Genomic DNA, 18622 nt, shown 5'->3' on the forward strand with positions numbered 1-18622 from the left:
TCAAGACGTGGTCTGCTGTGCGTTCCATAGCCCGGAAGCATGCGACCACACAGCAGAGGGAGATAATCTAAAGAAGATCGTCATGCGGTCCACGTGCGTTCCATGGACCGGAAGCACGCGGCCGCGACACAGGAAGTGCACGAGTCAAAGCTGGGATGCGGTCCGCGGTGCGTTCCACGGACCGGAAGCACGCGGCCACTCCCGTACCTATTTATTAGAGACGGCTTTTTAAGTAAATAATCCACGAGTACCACCAACGTGATAATAACATAAAATTATGAGATCCCCAGTATTATTAAAATTTTGTGTATCGGAAATACGGATGCTAGGTCCTCCCACTAAAAGTTGAGTTTAGATGGGTTGTGTTTTATAGTTTTTATTATGCAAAGCTGCTATGTTTAGACTACACAACAATTTTGAATCTGTGGAGGTAAAATTGGATGTAAGAATATATAGGTGACCTTGTTGACCCGGAAGTGATTTACATACAACAAGGTGACCTTGTTGACCCGGAAGTGATTTACATACAACAAGGTGACCTTGTTGACGTGGAAGTGATTTACATACAGAGCATAAATAGCCCAGACATAGCATAGCTCTTGTCATACAGCCTTGATGAAGGGAGAGATCCCGAAACCGGTCGGCACTGCATGACAGGAGAAACTTGTGTGGCAAAGAGCTTCACCGGACGGACGGAACTGTGTGTCACTTTGGGAGACGGGTTCCGGAGCCAGCTTCCTCGTAACATCAAAGGCACATATTTCTTGAAAATCCGGTAAACCTCCAACTTTACCTTTTTATATCAGGGGATATTTGAGCTGCATTCTTTCCAGTGAGACTCATTATTCAATGCTGATTTTATTATTATTTGTGGTAATTCTCCATCTATTACCTTTTATGTATTGGCAATTTTTATCTGTATATATTAAAATTACTTTTCTCTGAACCTACTACACTATATCTGGAATTCTGTTTTCCCTATATGAATTTCGTTTCTGGGGAGCGTTTGTTGTAAAGGTTGACGACCTGTGAGGGGATTGACACACGATCATCCTAGCTGCGGAATACTTTTGAAAGGCATATATCATGGCTTGTATTGCACTTAGTTCTGGTAATCCCCCATCTATTTTCATTGACATCATCCGTATATACTCATTTCTCAAATTTAGAATATACTACACTATATTTGGAATTCTGTTTTTTTCCCACATATGGATCCTATTTATATGAAGTATTTAGCAGAAGACTTGTGAGGAAAGTACCCCTTTTTTAATTAATCTTATAAGCGCATGACATCTGGTCTTACTTCACATTACCCAATTGTGCCTACTGGTTTGTGCCCCCTAGTAGCGCCACTTACACACACTAAAGAAAAACAACAACAAAAACAATACTCACCTGCCCCGCTCCTGCTTGCCGTTGCCTTCTGCTCCGTCTCCACAGTCCTGTGGAGTCTGGCCGCGTCTCCACCCGTCTGGCATCTGACGTCATGACGCCAGACGCCTGTGCATCACGGAGCGCGGAGGGGTGGAGGGGAGGAGGGAGGGAGGTAGAGAGCTGACGCTGTTCAGGCTCGCAGCTGTCAGTGATTGACAGCTGCGAGCTCCGTGCAGCCAGGCGGAGGTTCCGGCGGAGTCGAGCTGCGGTGCCCTGTACTGTCTTGGGCGCCTGGAGCTCGAGCTCCACCGGAACCACCCTCCCTACGCCCCTGATTTAGAGTGGTGCGGCATAATACCTTGTTGAGTGCATTTTTATCTCTTTGGTGGAGTTTCTGTTCATGGTAATTAGTTGTAGCGAACACGGATAGAGCAGGTAAGGCAAGCAACAAAAGAAAAGGGCTAAGGTGGACAGATAAAATTGCATCCTCAGATCATCTTATGACATGTGAGCGTTGATATAATAAAACAAAAAACCAGAGTGATGGTTCAACTGTAGGCAATAGACTGAGCATAAACTGCAGCATACCTGTAGACAATGGGGGTCATTCCGAGTTGTTCGCTCGTTGCCGATTTTCGCTATACTGTGATTAGTCGCTCACTGCGCATGCGCAAGGTTCGCAGAGCGCATGCGCTTAGTTATTTTACACAAAAGTTAGGTATTTTACTCACAGCATAACGAAGCTTTTTCATCGCTGTGCTGATCGTAGTGTGATTGACAGGAAGTGGGTGTTTCTGGGCGGAAACTGTCCGTTTTATGGGAGTGTGCGGAAAAACGTAGGCGTTCGAGTTGCAAAACGCAGGAGTGGCTGGAGAAACGGGGGAGTGGTTGGGCAAACGCTGGGTGTGTTTGTGACGTCAAACCAGGAACGAAAAGGACTGAGCTGGTCGCAATGGCTGAGTAAGTCTGGAGCTACTCAGAAACTGCGGGGTAATCGTTACGAGAAAATTAGTGAAGCTTTCGTTCGCAATTCTGCTATGCTAAGATACACTCCCAGTAGACGGCGGCTTAGCGTGTGCAATGCTGCTAAAAGCAGCTAGCGAGCGAACAACTCGGAATGAGGGCCAATAGCCATAGAAATTCCACTGGGTGGCAGTGCCACCCTATAAAGTATAAAAAGCATAAATGCCAGTAGAATCCTGTAAAATGGTAGTGAAACAGGAGTGATAAATTGAGTGGAGTAGTTATACAAAACAGAGTCCACTTTCACACAAAGGCAGTAATAATAGTCACAAAATGTCCACAGACACGAAAGTTATGGCAACTGCAAGGGCTGTGATACAATGATAAGGCTGGTTCAGTCACTGGGTAATCAAATAGCTGCTCGGAAAGTATGCCCTACACATCCCCAGTAAACTCGTCAATCACCACTACTGAGACAGGGAACACTGCAGGCACTGTTCACTGTATTAGTGAAGAGAAGGAACATTATTAACACTTATATAGCTATTATAAGAACACCCAAAAGAAGTTCAGAACTGGAGTGATATGTATGGGATAGGATAGTAGACTTTTAAATGTACACCAGCTTTTAAATACCAGGAACCAGCTACACAGACTGTGGACTTGGGGAGTCATTCCGAGTTGATCGCTAGCTGAAAATGTTCGCTGCGCAGCGATGAAGCAAAAAAATGGCACTTCTGCGCATGTGTATGCGGCTCAATGCGCACGCGCGACGTACTTTCACAACGGCCGATGTATTTTTACACAAGGTCTAGCGAAACTTTTCAGTCGCACTGCTGGCCGCAGAGTGATTGACAGGAAGTGGGCGTTTCTGGGTGTCAACTGACCGTTTTCAGGGAGTGTTTGAAAAAACGCAGGCGTGCCAGGAAAAACGCAGACGTGGCTGGGCGAACGCAGAGGTCTGGAGCTACTCTAAACCTGCACAATTTATTTTTGTAGTCGCTCTGCGATCCTTTCGTTCGCACTTCTGCTAAGCTAAAATACACTCCCAGAGGGCAGCATCTTAGTGTTTGCACGACTGCTAAAAACTGCCAGCGAGCGATCAACTCGGAATGACCCCCTTAACCCTTTGTACTTCATTAAAATAAAATAAAAAAAAGAAACAACATTTGGGGACTTAAAACCTGACATTTAGTGAAAGGTCAGGAGGATTATGTAAGTTGTTAATTTGCCAGTTACAATGTACCCATTGTATCATATGAAATAAAAGGATTTTTTTGTATATTTTATATACGTGTTTTAAGTATTTTAAACTATGGCTCTGTAAATTGTTTTACTATTAAACTCTGACGCCATGATGTCTCTCCAGATTACAAACTCCCAGCCACAGTGCCTTGCGAGGAGATGTTCTGTTGGCATCGGGCACAACCAGTTGTGCAAGTAGAAAAAATGTCTTACGGGTACTGTGTGCGCGCCGAAGGCCACATGGGGCGTGGCCAATGAAAATGGGGGCGTGATACACATATGGGGGGAGGGGCAGATACACGTATGACCTCAATAGTGCCAGATATACACTGCCCCACAGTGACAGATATACATTGCCCCACAGTGCCAGATACACATTGCCTCACTGTGCCAGATACACAAATGCCCCCAGAGTGCCAGATACACAAATGTCCCAAGAGTGCCAGATACACATTGCCTCACAGTGCCAGATACACATTGCCCCACAGTGCCAGATACACAAATGCCCCAGTGTGTCAGATATACATTGCCCCCCAGTGCCAGATACAGAAATGCCCCCACAGTGCCAGATATGCCCCCAGTGCCAGATACAGAAATGCCCCCAGTGCCAGATACACAAGTATGCCCCCAGTGCCAGATACAGAAATGCCCCCAGTGCCAGATACACAAGTATGCCCCCAGTGCCAGATATGCCCACAGTGCCAGATATGCCCCCAGTGCCAGATACACAAGTATGCCCCATTGCCAGATATGCCCTCAGTGTCAGATATGCCCCAGTGCCAGATAGACATGTCTCCGCAGTGCCAGATATGGCCACAGTGCCAGATACACATGTCCCCCCAGTGCCAGATACACATGTCCCCCCAGTGCCAGATATGCCCCCAGTGCCAGATACACATGTCCTTCCAGTGCCAGATATGCCCCCAGTGCCAGATATCCCCCAGTGCCAGGTACACAAGCCCCCCCCCCAGTGCCAGATATGCCCCCAGTGCCAGGTATACATGCCCCCCCAGTGCCAGATATGCTCCCAGTGCCAGGTATACATGCCCCCCAGTGCCAGGTATACATGCCCCCCCAGTGCCAGATATCCCCCAGTGCCAGGTATACATGCCCCCCCAGTGCCAGATATCCCCCAGTGCCAAGTATACATGCCCCCCCAGTGCCAGGTATACATGCCCCCCCCAGTGCCAGATATCCCCCAGTGCCAGGTATAACATGCCCCCCCAGTGTCAGATATCCCCCAGTGCCAGGTATAACATGCCCCCCCAGTGCCAGATATCCCCCAGTGCCAGATATGCCCCAATGCCAGGTATACATGCCCCCCCCCCCCAAGTGCCAGATATCCCCCAGTGCCAGGTATAACATGCCCCCCCAGTGCCAGATATCCCCCAGTGTCAGGTATACATGTGTCCCCCCCTTCCTCCCCTGCTCACCACTGCCGCTGCCGTCCTGTCTGTGTGAGGGGAGGAGAGCGCAGCCTGCGCCTCTCCTTCCCCTCAGTCTCCGGCGGGTGTCTCAGTTTAATTCAGTGCCGATCCGTGAGCCAATAAGAGCTCGCACCGCGAGCTGTGATTGGCTCACCGATTAGGCACTGAATTAAACTGAGACACCCGCCGGAGACTGAGGGGAAGGAGAGGCGCAGGCTGCGCTCTTCTTCCCTCACATCAGCGGCGGTGCGGCGGGGACGGCGGGGAGCAGCAGAGGGAGGGAGGGAAGAGGAGTGGCTGCCCGTCGGTGTGGGTACGGCGTACCCACGGCTAAATTCTTACGGGTACGCCGTACCCACCCGTACCCACACACTTGCACCACTGGGCACAACTCAGAAATGTACTACTACTGTGTGATCAAAATGTGTAAGGGCACTGCTACGGTGTGGGAATAATGTGTAAGGGGCACTACTACTGGGTGGCATAATGTATAAGGGTCACTACTATTGTGTGGCTTAATGTGTAAGGGCCACCACTACTGTGTGGCATAATGTGGCTCTATTGTGTGATGTGATGTGAATAAGGGGCACTAATGTGTAGTATAATGTGAATAAGGGACATTACTGAGTGGTGAATGTGAATAAGGGACACTTCTATGCGCTGTAATGTGAGGAAGAGACACTACTGTGTGGTGTAATGTGAATAAGGGACACTTCGATGTGCTGTAATGTGAGTAATTGGGCACTACTGTGTGGTATAATTTGAATTGGGGTATTATTGCATGGCTACACTCCTACCGCAGAAGGCAATGTCCCTTCTTTGGTGCATGCTATCCCTATTTATAATATGGGGGAGGGGGCGCACCAATGTTCTTTCTGGCACAGGTCATCAAAATGTCTAGTTATGCCTCTGCTAGTCAACATTAACAGATAACTGACTGATCACTTGTCAACAGTAGGGAGGCCAATCCCGGGGCATTTTTTCAATCCCGGGATTCGGGATTGAAAAATGCTCAATCCCGGGATTCCCGGGATCCCGGGATTGCAGTAGGGATCAGTGTAGGGAGCAGTGTAGAGAGCAGGGAAAGTATATGTGGAGGGCAGCAAGGCAGGGTGGCTGTAGGGAGCAAGGGAGGGTGGGTGTAGGGAGCATGTAAAGAACAGGAAGGGAGGGTGGGTGTAGGGAGCAGCGGGAGGGTGGGTGTAGGGAGCAGCGGGAGGGTGGGTGTGTAGTGAGCATGTAAGGTACAGGAAGGGAAGGTGCCGGTGGGTGTAGCGAGCAGAGGGAGGATGTCAGGAGCAGAGAGTGTGGGTGTAGGTAGCGATAAGATAAACACTTACTACTTAGGCTGACCGCGGGCACCAGCCATGGACACACACACACTGACCGCGCTGGCAGCATTTCAAACGTAGCGCTGGCCGCCAGCCAATCAGAACTGGCAGTCCGGCAGCCAATCAGGGGCCGCGGCTGCTGCCGCTTCCCTAATTGGCTGCCGGACGGCGCTACGTTTGAAATGCCGCCAGCGTGGTCAGTATGTGTGTGTCCATAGCTGATGTAACTCCCTCGCTGACAGCCGGGTAGCGCTAAGCTATAGTGCTCAGCGCTGTCCGGCAAAACTGCGCATGCGCACTCTAATCCCGTGAATCCCGGGATTGGAGGCTCCAATCCCAGGATTCAAATCCCGGCATTTTTGGGCCCAAATCCCGGGATCCTGCCGATCCCGATCCCGGGATTGGCCTCCCTAGTCAACAGTACAAACTATTGATAATTTGTGAAATATGGAGCTCAGAATAAGCGCTAATTTACTGCAGATAGCCATGATCTATGTTTTACCTTATTTGCCAGAGATCCATTAAGTTTGTTAATGAGCCAGTTGAAGGATCTTCCATACATGGCTTTTGCAAGGGCGTCACGGGCATAATATGCTAATTCTAAATTCAGAGGGCTGAGGACCTGCAAATAGAAATAGAGGGGTGAAATGGTAAATATTTATATTTTGACAGAACCAATATTTTAACCCATACTGAAGCACCCCAAAAGTACACAGGTTTGCTTGTAATGTAGTTAATTAACTTTAATTTAATGAACAATCCTATAATCATAAACACAACTTGGAGCTGTGTGCTTTCGTCAGCTGCCTTAACTCACAATCTGCACCCACTATGCCCACTTCAGAATTCTTAAGGTGCTAGGCTTTACAGTATAGTAAGGCTGGGTATTCCACAGGTCACTTTGTATATAGCTGGGGAACAGGGCCGGTGCTAGGGTGTTTGGCGCCCTCCTGCAAACTCTAAATTTTGTGCCCTCCTACTTCGCTCTCATCCTACCCACAAGCAGCCACATTGTGCTTGCGACTAGCTGCATCCGGTTAGTGGGAGTGCACACACCATGCGATCGTATGGATCACGGGTGTGTGAGAGAGAGAGGATAGCAGGAGAAAAAGGATGACATGTAGAGGGTGAGAGTAAGTGGGTAACAGGAATGTCAGTGGGTGACAGGGAGAGGGTAACTACAGTGAGAGATAGTGGGAGACGGGCACAGAGTGAAGCTAGGGAGAGGCAGTGGGCAACAGTGAGAGGCGGAAGGTGACAATGAGAGGGTAATAAGCAGAGGGTGAAAAAAGAGAATGACGGGGAGAGGGTGAGCGTCAGTGGGTGACAGGAGAGAGAGGTGATGGGGAAAGGGTGAGAATCAGTGGGTGACAGGGATAGTTCGACAGGAGAGAGAGGTGATGCGGAGACGGGTGGGTGACAGGGAGACGGTGACAGGAGAGAGAGGTGACGGGGAGAGGGTTGGATGACAGGGAGAGAGTAACAGGAAAGAGAGGGGACGGGAGGAGGGTTGGATGACAGGGAGAGGGTGGCAGGAGATAGAGGTGACGGGGAGAGGGTTGGATGACAGGGAGAGGATGACAGGAGAGAGAGGTGATGGGGAGGGGGGGTTACAGGGAGAGAGTTACTGGAGAGAGAGGTGATGGTGAGAGGATGAGAGTGAGTGGGTGACAGGAGAGAGAGGTGACGGCTGTGGAGAGGCGATGGCTGTGGAGAGGCAGCGGGTGGCAGGCAGTGGAGAAACTGCATTTAACATAAATTAAAAAAAATAGGAAAATAACAAGTCCGGAATTACAGTCCCATGAAGAGAAACACTTCTTATGGTACATTAAGTCACTGCCACTGCTAGCAGTCCCTGCGAGTGGCAGATTTTACTGGGGGGGATGCAGCCCTGTAGTCCATAATTAAAATCTGTCAGTCCTAGTGACCTTTACACAACATATGGAGGTTTCCTATTACCCATGGTCATTGATCGCGGGTAATTGTGTCTCCGGGGGGCTATTCAATTAGCCCTGATAAGGCTGTGCGAGACATGGCTTATAAGGGATTTTTTTTCATCTACCTCCCCACAATGACTAATTAAGCAATTAATCCCCCCTCCCCACACGCTACACCACAGCTACCCTGCAGCCCAGTCCCCGCACACACTACACTACCACCACCCAGCACACATTACTGTATATGCCACTTCATCCACCCCCCACCCCAGCACACACTAATATTCCACTTTATCCTCCCCACCCCAGCACACTGTAACATACTAGTTTATCCCCCCCTGACCCCAGTACACAGTAATATTCCACTTTATCCCCCCCACCCCAGCACACAGTATCATATCAGTTTATCCCCCCCTTGACCCCAGTACACAGTAATATTCAACTTTATCCCCCTCACCCCAGCACACAGTAACATACCAGTTTATCCCCCCGACCCCAGTACACAGTAATATTCCACTTTATCCCCCCCACCCCAGCACACAGTAACATACCACTTTATCTCCCTCTGCTCCTCTCTCTCTCCCCCTTCCCTCCCCGACCCCAGTACACAGTAACATACCACTTTATCCCCCCCACCCCAGCACACAGTAACATACCACTTATCCCCCCACCCCAGCACACAGTAACATACCACTTTATCTCCCACTCCTCCTCTCTCTCTCCCCCTTCCCTCCCCGACCCCAGTACACAGTAATATTTAACTTTATCCCCCCCCCCCCCCCCCCACACCCCAGCACACAGTAAAATGTCACTTTACACACACACTAATACATACCTCCCAACATGACCCTCTCCAGGAGGGACACAATGCTCTGCTTCTGGACTTTCCTCTTAATTCATGATTGCTGGCACCTGTTTTAAACAGGTTAATGGATAAGAAAGGTGTTTCAGCACAGGTGATGGCTATCTTACAGTAAGAGGGAAGTCCAGGAGTAGAGCATTCTGTCCCTCCTGGAAAGGGTCATGTTGGGAGGTATGCACTAATATGCCCTTTCTCCCTACCTGGTCCTGAATCCACCATTGATGAGAGGGGACTCAGGGGAGGGGCGGTGCTGAAGACTGCTGTGAGAGGGGAGGGAAGAGAGGAGGTGGGGATGACACTCCTGCCTCCCAGCTTGACATGTGCAGCGGGGTGGAGCAAGACGGGCAGGGAAGGGGGAGGGCTCTGACACAGGAGGAGGCCGAGGATCCTGTGTTCATGCTGCCGGCACCACTTGTGCTTTTCACACGGTGTGACAGACGCAGGCTGCGGCAGCCGGCACTAACACTGCGCATCAGCAAGGTACAGTAGCAGAGCAGGGAGAGTGCCTATAGTGCCAGGCGCCTCAATGCTTTGCAGACTTTGCTGAGCGGCTAGCGCCTGCACTGCTGGGGAACGCACATCGGTGTATTAACTAGTTAAGAGACGTGATGGATTTGATTAAATCATAAGCTAGGGATACTAATGTATATTATCTACAGTATGTTAAGATTATCGTTTTCTATTCTGCTTTCATTGATGTTTTCTGCTTTGCATGTGAAAAGCAACAAATACTGTAGAACAAGCTGCTATAAAAAAGGTGAAAAATAATACACATCTCATAATTACAGACTGATAATGGATTGCTATCATGATGTGTTTGTACATTTTATTGTCTGTGCAGCTAAACAGTACAATTATTATTATTCACAGTTACTTACATAGATAGCATATTCCATTGCACTTTACAGTTGGGAACAAACAGTAATAAAACAAGACTGGGGAATAACAAACAAACAAACAAACAAACAAACACATAAGTAAGAAAGCACTGCCCACAAGCTTACAATCTTTAGGGAAATAGGTATTAATATACAAAGATATGTGTAACATATTGCATAATGGTCCAGACAGATTGCAAAGGTTCTTGGTGGGCTGTATGATACGGTCACCCTGCAATGGACAAGGGTCAGGAAGATGTGAAAAAGAAGAAAGTGAAAATGTATCAAGTGGACTGTATAGAGAGAATGTAATTAGGTAGGCTAGTTTATGGAGGTTACAAATTTATGTGGGTGGTTCTAGTATGTGATAAGCTTGTCTGAAGTGGTGAGTTTTTAGGGATTCTTGAAGGTTTGGAGACTAGAGGAAAGTCTTAAGGGGGGTACTCACGGAGCGATCGTTGCTTAAAATCTAAGCAAACTGACGAGATTGCTTAGATTTTAAGCAGTGATCACTCCGTGTGTACCCCCACAGCGATAGGGCCACGCATCGCTATCGCTGGTGCTAGATTGGCCTGCTCAATCTAGCAGGTCGCTCATTTCACCCGCTGGGTGAAATGAGCGCGCCCACCCCCGTGTCCCCCGCATGTATATTGGTATAGTTGGTTAATAGCATTGTCTTTAAAAGGGAGGCCTTCACATGTCTTCTCATTTGACCAGTCAGGCTGCCAAAGGGAGAGGTACAGTTAACACAATAAACTGGTAAAACACATATTTTATCATTCAAATGCATGACTTTCCCTGGGATTACTAGCAAAACAACCCTGGCTGCTTTGTAGCACACTGCCTCTTTTTCCACATATCCCTCCCTCTAGCATCGACAAGTCCGGTGACGTGGACCTCGCACGGAGCGCAAACATCTGGGACAGGGCATCTGCATTTTTGTACAGGATCCCAGCCCTATGCTCTACTGTAAACTGAAATGGTTGTAGCGCCAGAAACCACCTGATAACCTTGGTGTTCACCTCTTGGTTTCTCTGCATCCATTGTAATGGAGCACTCCTCTACTGTAGCATACTTTTGTTCCTTCTGCAACAACTTCCTGATCAAGTACAATACAAGAAGATCAACCCCCTCACTTTCCTAGGACAGGACTGCAAATATCACAAGCATCTGTCTGTAGGAAAAACCTGTGGGTAAAATCAGGTGCCTGCAGCAGGGGCATATCTACTCATTGGCCAGGATGGCACTCGCCAGGGGCGCCAGGCAAGGAGGGGGCGCCACCTGGTGGTGCCACCCGCGGCCGAAGGGTAGAAAAGTAGTACTGTCAGACTGTACCTGGTGAGAGTCTGTTACTGCAGGAGTGGCGCCGGTGTCTGGCAGCACCGCACTTGTAATCAATGCTGGAAGCTCCTGGCAGCAAGGGCTGCTGGGAACTGTAGTTTATTTTGAGTCTGCTTACAAGTGCGGTGCTGCTGGACACTAGTCTGATCACTAGTGCAGTGCGGTGCTGACAGACACCGGTGCCACGCCGGCAGTAACAGACTCTCACCAGCTAAAGTGCAATTGTTATATAACACAGTGCTATCGATCTATTTGTTGTTGAAGATAATGAAAAAGTGGCAGTGTTTGGGAGAAGGGACTGTAGTACCTGGAAAACTACACAATTTTCATACATGTTAGATGTAAGTAAGTAGTAAGTAAGTGAAAACTTTAACTTGTTGAGTGTAATAAAGAAAATACATATCTTACCTATTTTAAGGCCAGGTTCAAGGAAATGTATATCAGTTAATTGTATAATTGATCATTTTATCTTGGAAGTGATGATACCCTGATGTTTTTTCTAACAGGAAGCACTTCTACTATCCAACTCACGGTGTTTGGTTAATGGCTGGGTCCATTTGAGGCTCATCTCACAGCATCTCATTAGCATTTCATTCGGGATGCAGTCAAGATGCCGCGTGGGAGGGTTAGGGTTAGGCTGCGATGGTGGGAGGGTTAGGCTGCAGTGAGGGAGATTAGGAAGGGTGGGTTAGGGTTAGGCACCACTGAAGAGGCTGGGGGGACGGGCTAGGGTCAGGCTGTGGGAAAGGTGGGTTAGGGTTAGGGGGGGAGGGATGGTGTAACGTGAATACAAGCTAAAGATCTGCCCATGCTGTCTTAGCAAGACTGGTCCACTCCAGCCAGTTGGGACAGCATTTTCTAAGCAAGTCTGTCAATGCGGCTGCTCCAGTTGCAAAGTTGCTGATAAACTGAGTATAGTAACCTACCAAGGCCAGGAAGGTTCTCAACTGCGACTTGGTCTTAGGCTCTGACCAATTTTTAACATCCGCAACTTTCCCTATTTGAGGTTTAACCTGACCCCTGTCTAACAATGTAACCTAAATACTTGGCTTCTGTCATGGCCACTTTAGGGTTAGCTGTGAACCCTGCAGATCTCAATGATGTCAGTACTGCTTCAACTTTAGGAAGATGCGATTCCCAGTCTTGTGAATATATCAAATATGCCATCTAGATCTGGGGTTTCAGTATCTTGTTCATCACCCTTTGGAAAGTGGCTGGCACTCCATGCAAACCAAAGGGCAGGACCTTGTATTCAAAAAGGCCTTCAGGAGTGCAAAAAGTTGTCTTTTCCTTGCCTGCTGGTGTAAGAAGGATCTGCCAATAGCAGGGCTGGTCCAAGGCCCAATTATTTGGTAAGTGAATAAATACTTTGCGCACTTTTGCACGTGCCTCCTGAAAAAATTAGGGAGGCATGGTCTCATTGTAAAAGCCCAGTTGTATTGCCCCTTACACATTTGCCCACTATATAAGTGCCCCTTACATATTTGCCCACTGTATAAGTGCCCCTTACACATTTGCCCACTATATAAGTGCCCCTTACACATTTACACACTATATAAGTGCCCCTGACACATTTTCCCACTGTTGAAGTTCCCCTTACATATTTTGCCCACTTTAATACTTCCCCTTGCATTTTAATCTAATCAAAGTACTGTATTACCTGATATGCCCCCTATGCCCGGAGGCTTGCAAAGCAGTCAGTGGTGTTGGTGCCTCCGCCATGGCCGGCACCGCACTATAGTACTAGATGAAGAGGAATCTCAAAATAAACGACTGCTCCCAGTAGCCGGACAGCAAGGGCTTCTGGGAGCGATAGTTTATTTTGCATATAGAGTAATGTGAAGAATCTCAAAATAAACTACCGCTTCCAGCAGCCCTTGCTGTCTGGAAGCACGTAATTCTGGGAGAAGTAGTTTATTTTATTTTTCTTCACATTACTGTAGCGGTGTGCGCTGCCGGCATAGCATGGCGGCGTCAATATCACTGCCTGCTCGGTGAGTCTTCAGGCAGGCGCTGCATATCAGGGTGTATCAGGAATGGCCTGAGTAGGCCACCCATCTCTATGCTGCGCCTTACTCGGCTGCTAACCAGCGTATGCCTAAAACCGGCCCTGGCCAATAGCCCTTGGTGAGATCAAGGGTGTTAAATATTTGTTATCTGCCAAACTTTCCACCAGTTCATATAACTGTGGCATCGGGTAAGCATTAAACTGGGACACGCTGTTTAATTTTCTAAAGTCACTGCAAAACTGGAAGCTGCTGATGGGTTTTGTAACCAGCACAATTGGGCTACACCACTCACTGGTAGACTATCCAATTACCCCCAGTTGGATCATGCTCTCCACCTCTTTTCCAAATGCGCTCCGCATAGCTTCAGGGATTCTGTAGGGTTTTTGTTTCACCACTAACCTGGGAGGTGTGACAATATTATGTTCAATAAAGGCTGTGCATCATGGTAGGGAAAAGAATATGTCCTTGTTCCATTGTACCATCTCCCCTACTTGCTACTTTTGCTCTGAGATCCAGGTAGGCATAGTAATCAAGGACATTTCTATTACCGTACTCAACAACCCTGGAACCGAATACTCATCATACCATTGTTTCCATGAATTTACATGATATACCTGTTCTTCCTTCCTCCTTATAGTTCACAGGTCCAACTACCTCTACCACATCATAGGACCCCTTCTAATGTGCAAATAGCTTACTCTCTTGGGTTGGCACTAGAATCAAGACCTTATCCTTGAGACAGAAGGACCAGGCTATCGCAGTAGTATCATAATTTCTATTCTGTCGACTTTGTGCTTCCTCTACGTGTTGGCACACCAAAGGGCCTTATTTTCCCTAACCTCTTGTACATTTGAGAAACAAACTGTACTATGTGGGTTCTCTAGGCCCCTGCAGTTCCCAACCCTCCTTTAGCATATCCAAAATGCCTCGGGGTTGCCTCCCATACAGTAGCTTGAAAGGGCTAAACCCTGTTGAGGCTTAGGGTACCTCTCTGACAGTGAACAGCAAAAAGGTAGAACAGTGTCCCAATCCTTCTTTTCCTGTACCACTGCCTTTCTGATCATATGCTTCAGGATCCAATTAAACCTCCCCACTAGTCCATCCATTTGTGGATGGTAAATGGTAGTGTGGAGGGTTTTCCCCCCTAACAACTGACACATACCCCTCATTAGCTTGGACATAAAAGGTGTGCCCTGACCAATAATAATTTCCCTAGGGATTTCCAATTGGGCATACAAATGAATCAGCTACCTAGCTATCATGCAATACTTTAGATTTCATAGAGGTTTTGCCTTTGGATAGCGTGTTGCGTACTCTAGCACCACCAATACATACTGGTGGCCTCGAGCCGACTTCTCTAGGGGCCCAACCAAATCCATACTGATACGCTCAAAGGGCACCTTTCTCAACGGTAGTGGGACAAGAGGGGCCCGGTATGAGGGTTTAGGGCAGGATCTCTGGCAAAAAGGAAAAGCCTGACTATTCTGTTTCACAGCCATATGTACCCTCCACCAATAAAACCTAAGCAGGACTCTCTCCTGTGTCTAATCCCCCCCCCCCCCCCACACACACATGGGTATGTGCTCTTCTTTGAACCAGGACTTGGGGTGCCACAGGCAGTTCCACTACTCTCTCCTGTACAGTGCTTACTCTATACAGGCAAACATAGTGCCCCCCCCCTGATGGTAGGCTACTCTGAGCACCCTGTTCACATCCATCACTGCCTTGAAGGCTTATCCCAGGGTCGTATCATTCACTTGCATCCATATAAATTCCTGTAAAGGGGATAGTCTCGGCACCAGTGACCAGTCCATGTCCACTTTGGGCTCCTTGATGGGCTCGTCTGTCTGCTCCCCTTGAAAGAGCAGGAGCAGTAGGTGATTTCCGTAAGACCTTGCCTGCAGTCCCTGGAACTTCTTTCTGCAGTGGCAACTTAGCTCTCTAGAGGTGTAGATTCTATAAAAGTGAAGACCTGGATGGAAAATCAGATGCCGGTATGTCTGGTTGCACTTGCTCTAAGATCCCCTCCTGGAATAACAGGAAATTTCATCAAAGATGAGGTGGTATGGCAGCTTACGAGGTATCACCACAATGGCCCATACTATATGGCTCTTGAGGGTTATTGGCAGGAGGGTCATCTCGTATTCCTCAGATATCCCATGAATACACAGGACCTTCACTTTTGGCAACTGAGGTGCTAGCATCAGGGAACCCAAATCCTAGGTGAGTTCACTACAGGTATCCACCAAGGCCAGAACCATATTCTGGTTAGCAAGGACTGTTATCCAAAGCAACCTGTTGCCCTTATGGGACACACTCATGGTACAGCAGCTTGGGTATACTGACCTTGCCTCATGGGCTAAGGAGCAGTCCATAGATTCCTGCAGTGTAGGCCACTCCCCACATTCAAAACATGTTAGCTTAACCAGCATTAGGTTCGTCTCTCTTTCTTCTGGGTTTTTCCTCGTCAGCCCAGTTCTGGCCAGCACCTGTTTTAGTCTGGGCATAGGTTTGGACACAAAACCAGGAGGTTTAGCCATTTGTTGCAATGCCCCAAACATCACCACCAGCATGGTGACTTCTTTGGGGGTTTGTCTGCATCACCCACTTTTGCAGACCCAGATTCAAAGTCTGAATGCAGTGGTCAACCACCAGCAGCTACACCTGCTTGGGCGAGTTTTCCTCCAGCTTTAACCACTTCCTCAGTAATTTGAGTAAAGCGGCCAACTGAGGTCTGACTGGAGTCACTTTGGAGTAACGCCACTCATGGAAGTGCTGAGCCTGGCCTGGCCCAGTAACCCTGACATGAGACACAATCTCAGTCTTTAAGGTTTAGTACACCGTCGCCTCCCTCTGATTGAGGTCCATATGAGCCTGCTGGGACTCACGGGTCAAATATAGCATCAGCTTCTCCACCCAGACGTCTGGGGACCATTTTGCCTTATTCACTGTTCTTTCAAAGGTGGCGAGATAGGCTTCCATGTTATCGTCAGCTGACAATTTCTGAAGCTTGCGCTCCTCCTTAGGATCAAGCTGCCATTGCTGTAGCGTCTGTAACAGTTGCTGTTGGAACTACTGCTACTGCATCTGTATCAGTTGTTGCTGCCCGCTCATGAGCATTTTCAGAATTCCCCCCATTTTAGTTTGTTTGTGGGTTGGGATACAGAAACTAGCTTCCATTAACATCCCATGCAGTGTATCACTTGTGGTAAAGATACAACTAATAGAGGCAATACAGAACAGGAGGATATGGGGACTTCTACCAACTATAGGAACAGGAAATGGAACAGGAAAATTGCATCTCCAAAAAGGACTGCACTTCTCTTGGGAGATTCCATTATTAGAGGAATACATCTGGGAAATGCAAATGAAGTAGAGAAGCTCCAAGGGATAAAGAGCGCATGCTAAGAATTGTAAAGGCAGCAAGAAAAGATGGGGAGGTGGATGTCATTGTCCACCTAGGGACAAATGACCTGGCAAATGCTGAACTCATGGCCGTAAAAGATGAATTTAGGAAGTTAGGGACTGCTCTGAAGCAGGTGACAACCACTGTATCTTTTTCAGAAGTATTGCCAGTACACAGAGGGGAAGACAGAACTCATTGCATCAGAAACTTCAATGTTTGGCTAAGGACATGGTGCAATGAGGAGAGATTTGGATTTATAGGCCACAGTCACACCATCTGGCAAGATAGGAGCTTATACAAAAGTGACGGCCTACACCCATCTTCAAGGGGAACAAGAATACTAACTGAACAGTTTGGATGCTTCATCAAGAACTATTTAAACTAACAAAGGGGGGCAGTGAACCAAACAGGAATAAAGAAATCTGCTCCCCCAATACAGAGGTACTGTTTCTGCAGGCAAAGGGAATAGGAAGCATATCCACAGCAACAGAAGATAATTCAGATCAAAACCAAATAAAAATAGGCAGAGAGAAGAACATAGCTAGGAACAGAAAGAGCACAAACAAAACTCTAAAAGCTATGTGTGCAAATGCTAGGAGCTTAGGTAATAAAATTCCAGAACTAACTGCAATAATGACAAAGGATGATCTGGACATTGTGGCAATTACAGAGTCATGGTACAATGAAAATCATGACTGGGACATAGCTATACCGGGATATACTTTATTTAGGAAGGACAGAATTGGAAAAATCGGAGGTGGGGTAGCAATGTATGTAAAAAAAAAACATAAATACTACATTAATACAAAGTATTGAAGAAAAAACTAAGGCCCTTTGGGTGACCATAGAAACAGGGGAAAAGTTGATTATTCGTATTGGCGTGATATACAGGCCACCAGGTCAGGAAGAGGAACTCGACAAGAACCTATTGCAGGACATAACTAAAATGGCATTAAAAGGACAGGTAATAATCATGGGAGACTTTAATCTTCCTGATGTAAACTGGGAGGTGTCTGTTGCTAGTTCCACTAGAAGTAGGGACATTTTAAATTCCCTTCAGGGAGCATCCCTCCACCAATTGGCGAGGGAGCCCACTCGGAAAGACGCAATATTAGACTTAATACTTACAAATGGAGACAGATTATCGGACGTAAAAGTGGGTGAAAACCTGGGATCCAGTGATCATCAAGCAGTATGGTTCAGCATTAAGACAGAGACTGACTCGTCCCATACAAAAACAAAGGTGTTGGATTTTAGGAAGGCTGATTTTGTAGGGATGGGAAAATGTGTAAGCGATTCTTTGGCAGAGTGGAGGAACTTGGAAGCAGTGCAGGAGAGGTGGGAAACATTAAAATGTGCAATATTGAAGGCAACAGACCTTTGTATCAAAACTGTTAGGAAAAACACAAGGAAAAGGAAGCCAGTGTGGTTTGCAAAAGAAGTAGCGAATATTGTGAGAGCAAAAAAGATAGCTTTTAGGAAATATAAGCAGACACAAAACAATGAAGACAAAGAGATATATCTTGTTAGACAGAAGGAGACTAAGAAGGTAATCAGATGTGCAAAGGCACAAGCTGAGGAGAAAATGGCACAGTCAGTGGGTAAAGGAGGCAAAACTTTTTTTAGGTATATAAGCGAAAGGAGAAAAACAAAAGGCGGAATTATAAAACTAAAGACGGACGCTGGGAGTCTTGTTGAAGGAGACAATTTAATAGCAGATCATCTTAATGATTATTTTTGCTCAGTATTTACTACTGAGAGAGAGGGGAAGGGGTCACAGTTAAGTTGCAGGGATATTCAGGAAAATGAAACAAGTACATTTACAGAGGAGAAGTTCCTAACAGAA

At 47.3% G+C, this 18622-nt stretch overlaps 1 protein-coding gene across 1 annotated transcript in view; it reads right to left on the minus strand.

Annotated features, from left to right (window-relative positions):
- The window catches only part of MYO1H (myosin IH), a 258284-nt gene that overhangs the window by 184078 nt on the left and 55584 nt on the right, over window positions 1–18622 (minus strand). Inside the window, exon 10 of the mRNA XM_063939130.1 lies at window positions 6846–6965. Coding sequence (XP_063795200.1) covers window positions 6846–6965 — 120 coding nt within the window. The remainder of the gene's footprint in view (window positions 1–6845; window positions 6966–18622) is intronic.

This window comes from Pseudophryne corroboree, chromosome 1, assembly GCF_028390025.1.
Source record: "Pseudophryne corroboree isolate aPseCor3 chromosome 1, aPseCor3.hap2, whole genome shotgun sequence".
NCBI lineage: Eukaryota > Metazoa > Chordata > Amphibia > Anura > Myobatrachidae > Pseudophryne > Pseudophryne corroboree.